At 38.5% G+C, this 12,823-nt stretch overlaps 1 protein-coding gene across 2 annotated transcripts in view; it reads left to right on the plus strand.

Moving 5' to 3' along the window:
• Positions 1-979: 979 nt before the first annotated feature.
• The window catches only part of LOC129707260 (translocating chain-associated membrane protein 1-like 1), a 63,162-nt gene continuing 51,318 nt past the window's right edge, over positions 980-12,823 (plus strand). Inside the window, exon 1 of one of the 2 annotated variants that reach the window (XM_055652166.1) lies at positions 980-1,315. In XM_055652166.1, coding sequence (XP_055508141.1) covers positions 1,196-1,315 — 120 coding nt within the window. In that variant the 5' untranslated portion in view covers positions 980-1,195. The remainder of the gene's footprint in view (positions 1,316-12,823) is intronic. The other variant, XM_055652167.1, reaches the window with a different exon arrangement.

Here is a 12,823-nt window from a genome sequence, read left to right on the forward strand (position 1 = left end):
ACAACACAATGTCCTGGAGTAACTCAACAGGGCAGGCAGCATCTCTGGAGAAAACGGATAGGTGATGTTACGCCCCGAAATATCACCTATCCATTTTCTCCAGAGATGATGCCTGAACCACTGAGTTACTCCATCACTTTGTGCCTATTTTCGGAAAAAAATGTGTTGACTTTCATGAGCCATGATCTTGATGAAATACAGAGCACCTCTATTCTTATTTCGTGTTCGGAAATAAAGGTAAAACATTCATATTCCTTTGGCATTAGCATGTGTGACTAAGTAACGAGGTGTAGGGGTTTTGGATATAATCTCGTAAGTGTAAAAAAAATTAAAAGGGATGGGTTACATTTTTAAGTGAACTGTACATATATTATTATATATAAATAATATATATAATACATTATACTATTATATGAATTATAATATATTATATAGGAATATCATGTAATATATTTCTATATAATATATAAATAAAATAATAATATAAATATTATTATATAAAATAATGCAAATTAAATTATATATAATAATAAAAATATATACATAATATATATATTTAATATATGTAATACAATAATATATACAATAAAATACATTATATGCCTGTTTTTAAAAAAAATCATTTAAACATTATAGACGAGGATAGAAACGTAGTTGGTAATAGTCTTATTCTTTATCACGAAATTTGATATATGGCGCAAATTCCTACTAAATCTACAGGGATAAACTCACTTCCCCAACTAACGACTTGACAGTTGATGCTTTACCTGACGATCCACTGGGAAGCCATTTGCACATGCGCGAGGTATAGGTGGTCGGCCCGCCTCCTCCTTCCGTTCGCGTTTCCCATTGGTTGTTCGTGCGAACGGTGGGCGGACATTACCTGTTGTGATTGGCTAACCGCGCTGTCAAGAACGGAGAGGGGGGAAGGGCGGGTCCTAGGCGGCGACCTCCTTCTCGTCCATTGGCCGGGCTCGCTGTCAATCACTGAGCGTCGAGAATGGTCGGCGCCGGTGCCGGGCAGGCGGCGTGAGCGCCGTGTAGTTGTGGGAGGTGGGCGGGCGAGCAAGACAGACGTAGCTTCGACAGCGTCGAGGAGCTGAGAAAATTTAAACAAAACATACACATTTGTACCGTTCACGCCAGTGCTATTTAAAACAAAGAAAAAGCAAGACAGTTTACATTTTCATCCATCATGGGTCTGAGGAAGAAAAGCAAAAACCCCGCCGTCTTCAGTCATGAGTTCGTGATCCAAAACCATGCCGATATCGTGTCGTCCGTCGCAATGGTGATTCTGCTGGGGCTGATGTTCGAGGTAAAATAATAAGACACAAGGGCAGAGGCCCAGGTTCGATACGAGATGACCCCACCACCCCTAATCTTTTCTGGAAGACAGGGTAGAATATGTAGTGGATTGTGATGCCCAGAAATGGAATAGGCCAGATGTACAGACAACAAGTACGATGTGTATTTTATTATAGTCGTTTGCAGGAAATTGTACACATTCAACATTAGCTTGTTTGTCAACTAATCTTGACTCGTGTCCCTTTAATATTTTGGTGAGTTACAGGTGGGCAGTTTCTCAGCCGTTAGAGGTACGCGGTGGTGGGACAAGGAATCTTAAGCTAGAGGATAATGGCTGTTGATTAAAAAATATATATATTTCTAAAGCTAATTCAAAAGCCTGCTTAATGAACACTTGGGTTTTCCCCATTTTGTTAGATTTATGAACTTCCAAAAGAAAATCCTGAAGAGGTTTGAAAGAATATTTTGTTGCCTATTAATTGTTTTGAGTTATATTAAGGAATCGTGGTATTTATCTGTAACTTTCCACGTTATTTTAGAAAGATATGTATGATAAATATTACTTTTAGCTATGGGTTATATCATAATGGGAGGCTAGACTGTAGTGCAAATCTGAAATTCACTTACTAGGAATAATTATAGCAATAATAAGAACAATGTTGGAAATATTCAACAGGTCAAGTGGTATTCATGGAAGAGGAACAGACTCAATTCTGATAAATAATCAGAATTGGGAGAGTGAGAAAATGTCAAATTTCTGGGAGGGTGGGGAACGATAAATGGGACAAAGTAAGTATTTCTGATGGGGTGAGACCAGGCTTGCTGAGGTGATTCCAATGTTTACTGAGCTGTCTGGTTAATAGATTAATGAGGGAAGTTCATTTATTTTAGATTTACAACATCACTTTTTTTTACTTCAATTAAGTTTGTCTTGCAATAAGTTTTTCTTTTTCTTTGATGAGAATTTTTCAGAGGTAGCAGAAGTTGATGAACAATGTATATTAGAAGTGTTAAGTATAAATTTAAAACTGCAATTTTTTTGTACTTAAAAATGACATGATTTATTTTGGATCTTGCAGTTCCTAATTCCCTATTTGACACTTGATTATGGATGACAGCAGTGGCATACTAATTATTAGCTTGACTGAATAATACTTGTCTGAGTGAAAATATTGTGATCCAGTAGCTATTATTCATGACTAGTTTATTTATTGTCACGTGTACAGATACAAGAAATGTGTACTGATACAAGAATTGTGAATGATGTTTAGTGCAAGATGAAGCCAGTAAAGTCTGATCAAAGATAGTCTGAGGGTCTCCATTGAGGTAGATATTAGTTCAGAACTGCTCTCTTGTTGTGGTAGGATGGTTCAATGGCCTGATAACAGCTGGGAACAGTGTTACTGATGTTTAACAGCGTCATTAAACATTGGAATCACCTAAGCTGATAAGTTAGTGTAGTACTGCTGCATCATTAGAAGCGATGTGTCTCTTTTGTTTGAGATGTTGAATTTGGGTATTTGCTTGTGCTTATGATTCTGAAGAAGAAATGCAGGAACACTTTTCGAACAAAAATAGCAGGGAGTTTTTCAAATATTCTGATTAATAATTCAACATCTACAAGCCACCTCTTCCAAATCAATTTAGATTGTTATACATTTCATTGATGTTTTTAGAAATTTGTTGTGTGTGCTTTAACTGCTTTCACCAACTGAACAATATGCTGATGTAATTAATTGACTCTAAAGTGCTTTGTGACATTTAACATAAATGTCCACATAAAAATGCAAGTCTTTTTCTTTGTTAATTACTCAGACCTATGTTATTCATGCATTTATCTGGATGCAAATTTGTGGTTGATATACAGGAAGGGGAGCAGAATGCTAAGGATATAGCAAGAGAGTGCAACAAGAATTATGTTGATGACTGAACAGAGAAAGAGCGAGTGGGTAGTATGTGCCATTTTAATCACATTGTTAAATTTCAGATATTACAGATTCAATGAAAAGAGTTACACTTGTTATAGTGACTTAAGAAATCAAACTCCAATTTTAATGTGCACATTTACATTTTCTATTATGTGTTTTGAGATGACGTGAAAAACATTATCTGCAAGGGTGCAATGGGATAGGGTGTGCCTACCTCCCATGGCTTATGAGAGGTCCAATCAGTAGCCTGATAAACAGCAGGAAGTATTTGAATTTAATGGTTTGTGCTTTTAAGCTGCTTTATCTTCTGCCTGACAGAAGAGTGGATAAGAGGGAATGACTGGGGTATAAGTGGTCTCTGATTATGTTGGCTGCTTTGAGGCAGTGTGAAATGTAGATGGAGTCGATGGGCAGAGGCTGGGTTTGTGCGAATTTATTATTGAACTGAAAATTGGTTTATTGCGATTCTGAGTAACAGTAATAGATTTTCCTTAATTTTTACAATGTATTAACAACACACTCTAGGAATCTGCCCACTATTCACTTCAATGGCAAACTGATCATAGGTAGAATTAGTTTTGACTCGGATGTTTTCAAATTAATTCTCAAGATTGCTGGCAGTATTAGGACATTCTCTTCTGCAATTTACTCATTGTTTTCATGAATCTTCTCTGTGGACCACTTGGATGGGAAATCTGCTTTTTGACCAGTTGATTGACAGGTGTCTGTACATCATTACCAATGACAAGCATTGGAATTTGGAAGATAGTTCTAAGCTGTGATAGACGTCACAGGTGGTGCGTCAATCTTGACATTATTGAGGTTTTTTTCCAGCTGCAAACTGAATGCATCCCTTCAAAGCCATAACTTGTGTGATGGGAGATTTTGGAGAGCTAGGAATTGAGTTGCTCACAAGCGAATGTGACATTCATTTGAGTTGCTGACCAGTGGTGATCCCAGAAATATTATGATTGTTGGTGCAACAATGTTGTTATTGCTGAATTTCAAGTCCACATGATTAACGCAATGGAAAGGAAGGACATTAGTTTGGAGGACGTGGAATCGGTATGGGTAGAGCTGCGAAACAACAAGGGGCAGAAAACGCTGGTGGGTGTTGTGTACAGGCCACCTAACAGTAGTAGTGAAGTTGGAGATGGTATCAAACCGGAAATTAGAAATGCTTGCGACAAAGGCAAAGCAGTTATAATGGGTGACTTCAATCTACATATAGATTGGGTGAATCAAATTGGCAGGGGTGCTGAGGAAGAGGATTTCTTGGAATGTATGCGGGATAGTTATCTAAATCAACATGTAGAGGAACCAACGAAAGAGCTGGTTATTTTAGACTGGGTATTGAGTAATGAGGAAGGGTTAGTTAGTAGTCTTGTGCGTGGCCCCTTGGGCAAGAGTGACCACAATATGGTTGAGTTCTTCATTAGGATGGAGAGTGACATTGTTAATTCAGAAACAGTGGTTTTGAACTTAAAGAAAGGTAACTTTGAGGGTATGAGAAGTGAATTGGCCAAGATTGACTGGCAATTAATTCTAAAAGGGTTGACGGTGGATATGCAATGGAAGGCGTTTAAAGACTGCATGGATGAACTACAAAAATTGTTCATCCCAGTTTGGCAAAAGAATAAATCAGGGAAGGTAGTGCATCCATGGATAACAAGGGAAATCAGGGATAGTATCAAAGCAAAGGATGATGCGTACAAATTAGCCAGAAAAAGCAGCATACCGAAGGACTGGGAGAAATTCAGAGACCAGCTGAGGAGGACGAAGGGCTTAATTAGGAAAGGAAAAATGGATTATGAAAGAAAACTGGCAGGGAACATAAAATCTGACTGCAAAAGTTTTTATAGATATGTGAAAAGAAAGAGATTAGTTAAAACAAATGTAGGTCCCTTGCAGTCAGAAACAGGTGAGTTGATCATGGGGAACCAGGATATGGCGGACCAATTGAATAACTACTTTGGTTCCGTCTTCACTAAGGAAGACATAAATGATCTGCCGGAAATAGCAGGGGCCCGCGGGTCAAAGGAGTTGGAGGAATTGAGTGAAATCCATGTTAGTCGGGAAGTGGTGTTGGGTAAATTGAATGGATTAAAGGCCGATAAATCCCCAGGGCCAGATAGGCTGCATCCCAGAGTACTTAAGGAAGTAGCTCCAGAAATAGTGGATGCATTAGTAATAATCTTTCAAAACTCTTTAGATTCTGGAGTAGTTCCAGAGGATTGGCGGGTAGCAAACGTAACCCCACTTTTTAAGAAGGGAGGGAGAGAGAAAACGGGGAATTACAGACCAGTTAGTCTAACATCGGTAGTGGGGAAACTGCTAGAGTCAGTTATTAAAGATGGGATAGCAGCACATTTGGAAAGTGGTGATATCATTGGACAAAGTCAGCATGGATTTACGAAAGGTAAATCATGTCTGACGAATCTTATAGAATTTTTCGAGGATGTAACTAGTAGCGTGGATAGGGGAGAACCAGTGGATGTGGTGTATCTGGACTTCCAGAAGGCTTTCAACAAGGTCCCACATAAGAGATTAGTATACAAACTTAAAGCACATGGCATTGAGGGTTCAGTATTGATGTGGATAGAGAACTGGCTGGCAAACAGGAAGCAAAGAGTAGGAGTAAACGGGTCCTTTTCACAATGGCAGGCAGTGACTAGTGGGGTACCGCAAGGCTCAGTACTGGGACCCCAGCTATTTACAATATATATTAATGATCTGGATGAGGGAATTGAAGGCAATATCTCCCAAGTTTGCGGATGACACTAAGCTGGGGGGCAGTGTTAGGTGTGAGGAGGATGCTAGGAGACTGCAAGGTGACTTGGATAGGCTGGGTGAGTGGGCAAATGTTTGGCAGATGCAGTATAATGTGGATAAATGTGAGGTTATCCATTTTGGTGGCAAAAACGGGAAAGCAGACTATTATCTAAATGGTGGCCGATTGGGAAAGGGGGAGATGCAGCGAGACCTGGGTGTCATGGTACACCAGTCATTGAAGGTAGGCATGCAGGTGCAGCAGGCAGTAAAGAAAGCGAATGGTATGTTGGCTTTCATAGCAAGAGGATTTGAGTATAAGAGCAGGGAGGTTCTACTGCAGTTGTACAGGGTCTTGGTGAGACCACACCTGGAGTATTGCGTGCAGTTTTGGTCTCCAAATCTGAGGAAGGACATTATTGCCATAGAGGGAGTGCAGAGAAGGTTCACCAGACTGATTCCTGGGATGTCAGGACTGTCTTATGAAGAAAGACTGGATAGACTTGGTTTATACTCTCTAGAATTTAGGAGATTGAGAGGGGATCTTATAGAAACTTACAAAATTCTTAAGGGGTTGGACAGGCTAGATGCAGGAAGATTGTTCCCGATGTTGGGGAAGTCCAGGACAAGGGGGTCACAGCTTAAGGATAAGGGGGAAATCTCTGGAACTCTCTGCCACAGAGGGTAGTTGAGGCCAGTTCATTGGCTATGTTTAAGAGGGAGTTAGATGTGGCCCTTGTGGCCAAGGGGATCAGAGGGTATGGAGAGAAGGCAGGTACGGGATACTGAGTTGGATGATCAGCCATGATCATATTGAATGGCGGTGCAGGCTCGAAGGGCCGAATGGCCTACTCCTGCACCTAATTTCTATGTTTCTATGTTTCTATTAGGTTGTATAGTTAGAAAGAATAACTTTGAAATGTGAGAAAATGAAAAATGCTTAAGACCTTCAAACCTACTTTGTTATTTATGATCATAGTTGATTATTTGTGATGTGTTAGTCCTGTTGTCCTCCGTAGGATCCATGATACTTTTGTTTAGAAATGTATTTATCTATTTACATATTTCACAGGTTTACAACCCATAGACACACGTTTGGCAGTTCACCAGAGAATGCCTCTGATCTTCTGTAGTGTGTGTGTGTCAAAAAAATAGTTTTGTATTGTTGGAATGTAACATCACTCAAGGGCCTGTCCCATGTGGTTGCGTTGAGGCGCACGGGCATCGTATGGCCGCGCGGGGCCGGTCCCACTGAGAAGCGCAGAGGGTTATGTAGTTGCGCGCGACATGGTGTGGGGTTCCGAATTTTTTGTAGCAAACAAAATCTTCGTGCGTCAACGGCATGTCGTGGAACTGACGGCCAAAGTGGGACAGGCCCAAGACCCTGGCACGACGCAAAGTCTCACCTTCAACAGCAGCAGAAGCAGGCAAACGATTGCCGAACTCGGCCTGCGGCTCACGGCCGTTGCGGTCCGGATCTGCCCTTTAGTAAGATTCTGTCTTTTTCCTTTAGGAAATTGATTATTACAAATTTAAATATAATTTAATACACTCGACATGATTTTGCCTACTCACCCAATTTTTCAGTGTCATTTTGAAGGCTCTTGCCGTCATCCTCATTGTTCACATTCCCACCTAGTGTAATGTCATCAGCAAACATAGAAATCTTACTTTCTGTTCCCTGAATCAAATCACTGATGCTGTTCTTTGTATCTGTAATGAACTGTTGATGTCTAAGCAATGGTCACAGCAGTGCCCCACAAGTAACACCCTGCCACTCTAAAAAATACTAATTTATTCCAAGTGTTTTGTGTCTGCAATCCCCGCACTATGCTATATATCTACGAAAGCATATAAGCAGTTTAGGATTTAAAGTGCAGGCAGAAATTGACCCTGTTGAATTATATAATATTAAATAAAGTGAACTATTTTGAAAGCAGTTGAAAGAAATGTTAATTTGAAACATTGTATATCAGGGTGATATTCTATAGCATCAGTAAAACATGCATGTGGCTAGTTTATATACCCTGGGTCATGTTACTTCCTTTCAATTTCACTTCATTCTGCTTCTCCCTGTCATTACAAAATGTTCGCTTTCTCCTGTTACCTCTCCCTATTGATTCAAACATTTAAATTTCTTCCTTCTTCCTCCTTCTGACATATTTATAACTTGGCGCTTGTGTCCCAATGATTTTTCATTGTTTTGTGTGCCACAGCATATAAAGATAAAGTATAATTAAAAATACTTTAGCATGTCACCAAAAATATAGGATTGTACAACAGGAATTATGTAGAATGGTTCTTGAACTTGTGAATCTCTCCTGATGTTCACTTGGTTAAATGTTATTTGTTTTCATAGATTAAACCTGCCTCAAGTCCTGGTGAAATTTGAAATTAATTTGTAGTGGTAAAGTTCCATAATTTAAAATTCGTCACCTTGCACAGAAAAAGCATTGTGATTGAAACATTACAATAAAGCCACTGGAAATGTCAATATTCTAAAATGTGTGAATTTGTGAGAACCAATGGGTTAGACATATGAATAGAGCTGGTGTTATTAGATATATTTTGGGCATATTTTTCAAATTAACAGAAACCAAAATCTACTTTTTAATCTGTGTATGATTTGCATATTTGGATTAAGTAGTAGCAGCTTAAGTCGAGACTGGCAAATTACATTTATTTTGGAATAATTGAGGATATTCTCATTTTTGGTGATTAACCTACTTAGTTTAAGCTATCAAAGGATTAAAGTTTAAAACTATTTTCCACTCCTTGGGTTCAGTACTATTGATGTTCAAAATAAGTTCAAGACAGTAGCAGCTTGAAGTTTACTGCATGACAATCGCATATCTATAACTGTCGATAGAAGATTTGTGAACCTGTTATTTGAATGGAAATTTTTAAACATCACAGATTGGATTTCCATTTACAGATAAAACATAGATATACAGCATGCACAGGCCATTTGGCCCACCTTGTCTATACCTACCAAGTTGCATCTTGGGCTCTTCTCATTTGCCTGCTTTTAGCTAATATCCCTCTAAATCTGTTGTCATGTTTTCAAATGTCTTTTGAAAATGGTATCTGTATCTGCTTCTAAAGCTTCCTCTGGCAATACATTCCAGATATTGACTAGTCTCTGAATGGGAAAAAGTTGCCCCTGAGGTCCCTTTCAAATTCTCCTCTCTCACCTTAAGACAATGCCTCTAGATTTTGAATCCTCTACCTGGGGGGAAAACCCGAGCATTCACCTCATCCATTCCCTTTATGATCTCATACACTTCAATATGGTCACCCCTTGGCTTCTTACATGCCAAAGAAAAGTCTCAGCCTATCCAATCTCTCCCTATAACTCAAGCCCAGGTAACATTCTGGTGAATTTCGTCCATAGCCTTTACAAATTAATGTCATCCTTAAGTATGGTACTGCAGATAGAGCAAATATATGTTACAACAGATTTCCTTGTTCATTATTTTGTAAGTTTTGAATTTGCATTTTCATTTGAACTATTTTACGAATAAAAAATATCTTCCAATAGTCTATACTATTGATGAAGCCGAGTTTTAGTTAAAAATATAAGAAGATATTAAATTGGTTTCTGGGCTAGCTTACAGCTTATATTTAGTGTCAAGTTAGGCTTGCCTTAGGTTGTGGGTGTGGGAGATAATAAATCCTATAACATTGTCTCCCAAGTGACAGGCAGAGAGAGAAGCAGCTAAAGATATCTTTGAAGTAGAGATCAAATAACCAATGTTTATGGGGGAGCAGGCAATAAAGGAAGAGAGAAATAAACAGTTGCATCTTTGTAAACAAGTGACCTATGTTTATGAGGGACCAAATGACAGAGGAAGCAGCGAACAGAGCAAGGGTGGTCTATTTGGAGATAAGGCAAATGGCCAATGTTTTTAGTATATCTTGTACCATGTAAAAAAAGGGTTTGATGTGATGCATTCTGTGGAAACCTTTTCCAGTACTTCTGACCATGACTAATGTCTGTGGAATGTGATAAGGGGACAAAAAACCTATTTAAAGCAATGTAATTCTGTTGTTCAGGGAAGGTGACTGAGCACAGTCAAGTGTCTGGGTTGGTCACTTGACTGTAGTTCTCCCTCCCTTCCATCGGCCGATGTTAAGTAAAGTTTTGAACTGGTCTACCAAACAGTGTGTGGTGTCTGTTTATTAAGAAGCGAACCTGGTTTAGTAGTTAAAATAAGTAGCTTTTTCACTATTACCTATGGTGAACATGCAAAAGATAATTTTAGAAAACACATTGTGTACTGTGGACGGATAAGTAAGCCATATTTTTTACTTAATAGCTATCAATGTAAATATATATATTGCCTACGGTAAAATGTGTGCATGGTTGACAGTTGAGGGCAGCTGGATTACATGATAGTCCACCAAATTTCACTGTTTGGATTTGCATATAAATAGTGGCATTAGTCCAAAAGATGAAAGTAATTTGTACGCATTCTTGCAGGTATTGGCATAGCGAGAGCCAGTATGCAGTAAGACCAGAAGTGTTCATGTGTCATCTATCCTATTGTGCAATGGTTTCATAATTAGTATTGTGCATGGTTACTCCCAACTCAACTCTAGTCAGTATGTTTCATAAACATCTTTGCACATCAAGGTGCAATTTTGGTTTTCATATAGTCACTTCCACCTGCAGGAAAAGAGCTGTTAGTGGTGAAGTGGAACACTTTCATGCTTCACTATCATTTTTCCTTATTCAGACGGTCATAAAGTCGGCAATCTTTTGGTTTACTTGAAAATTTGCTCTGTTGCCCAGTTATTTTTTTATTTCTGTGTGGGCTAACTATAAATGTTATGTATACATGTGTCCTGAAGTAATTTTCACAATTAATAACGTGTACATTGCCATTGAAATAATGTGGAAAGACGTTTGGAAGAAACAAAGCCATATCTTTACTGACTTTATACAGAATTTGTGTTGTTGCCTACCTTTTGCAGATAGATTGAATGTGATCCCTTCACATGTAATAAATAAATCTGTACCTAGATGGTTACAGGGTCTTGAATAATGCCTCACAGGGCTTAAATCCTTAATCTTGTTAATTGTTGAAAACTCTACTTTTTTTTTTTTAAATATTTTATTTTATTAGAAGTAAGTAGTCATATGGCACCAAAGTGCCTAATATATATTTTCATAATACATTTTATGTACAACTTTTTTTTTTGTTACATTGAAAAAAGATGAGAATAAGAAAAAGAAGTTAGATAGTAAAGGATAGAAAGATGTGAAATATAGTGTGTGAAGAAAGAAAACGAGTAAATGAAGAACGTTGAGAGAGAAAATAGTGAAAAGAAAATAAAATAAAAAAGAAAAGGAGATCATTATTTATAATCTTCACCAACCCTCGTCCAGTCCTGAAACAGTTATTTTTTACAATTGTGTTGCACCATATGATTCCAAAAAAACGACGAATGGAGACCAACTCGTTATGAATTGGTCTGATTTATCCATTAGGAGGAATCGCATTTCCTCAAGATGAGCGGTGTCCAACATACTTGAATTCCACATTTTAAGCGTTGGTATTGAAGTACTTTTTAAGTACTAGTTTTTTTTATTGCTATTCCTTACTTGTGGCCTTTATAGCCAAATAGGCTAGACTACAGTATTCATGTTAATTATTATAAAGGAAATATTCTTCCTACTCTAAAATTAATTAAATTTTACATGAATTGGAATGGAAAACTACCTCTGTTTATGACTTTTCCTTTTCCACTATACTGGCACAAAGAGGTTTCAGTTAGATAGTATATAATGCATTTATATAAAAAACCCATTACATGACACTGTAATACTCTGCTACAGTTCTGTTGGGGTTGACCTTTCCCTGAACCCTGTCCTGTGGTCTTGGGTGCAAGTCAAGTTTTCAGCAGAATGCCATTAACTGGAAAGGTCATTCGTGATTCCATGCTGTGTATATCTCGTGCAGTTTGGGATGAAGTTGAATTTTTGGGCAAATGTTTTTACATATTTTAGCAATCTAGCAATAGATGTTTCTAATGTAAAGGTGAAGCCATTTCCAGACTTTGCCCATGTCTTTATCAGCCATCTTTGTCGGCAGTTTGTGCGATATCATAAATGTCATAATTTGCTAGTAGGTTGACCCACTTCTTTTACGCTGCATTGCCACAATTTTGTAAATTGAATTTTGGCTCGTGTTTCGGAGGTGAAAGTATGTTAATATTCTGACACATAGCTAGTTCCTGAATGCATCGTTCACAATTCTTCTCATGAACATTCCAGAAGCTTGCTGGATGTTTTCTTCTATTTGTTCAATTTTTGACTTTAAGAGCTTCTAAACTTCAAGAGGAAAGTGCCTGCAAAACATAGCCAACATTCCTTTGTGGAGTGAATAGATTGTAGTTGCTTGCTTACATTGAGTGCTCCATCTTAGTTTCTGATGGGCCTGTCCCACTTAGGCGATTTTTCAGGCCACAGACACAGAAACCCCCCCCCCCCCATTATGCTGGCAGGGGACAGGGTAAGCGGGGGGAATACTGTCTGAGTGAAATTCAACCAGTCCAAAGCCAATGTGATACAGACACGCACTGCGATGAACAGGAAGGTTGGCGCTGTAATTAAGACAGTGAACGCACAGTGTATGGGATGGGTCACGCAGGTCCTTTAAAAGAAGAGAGAGGAGAAGGAGACAACTTTTAAGAAGCCAGAGATACAAGGCTGTGAAGCTCGGCGGACATTAACATTACTGGTCGGTTATCCTTGGTTCTGAAAATACTGTTTCCTTTTTTTCCCCCAATGAGCCAATGAAATTCACTGGTCAGCA

This window comes from Leucoraja erinacea, chromosome 21 (genome assembly GCF_028641065.1).
Source record: "Leucoraja erinacea ecotype New England chromosome 21, Leri_hhj_1, whole genome shotgun sequence".
NCBI classification, from domain to species: domain Eukaryota; kingdom Metazoa; phylum Chordata; class Chondrichthyes; order Rajiformes; family Rajidae; genus Leucoraja; species Leucoraja erinaceus.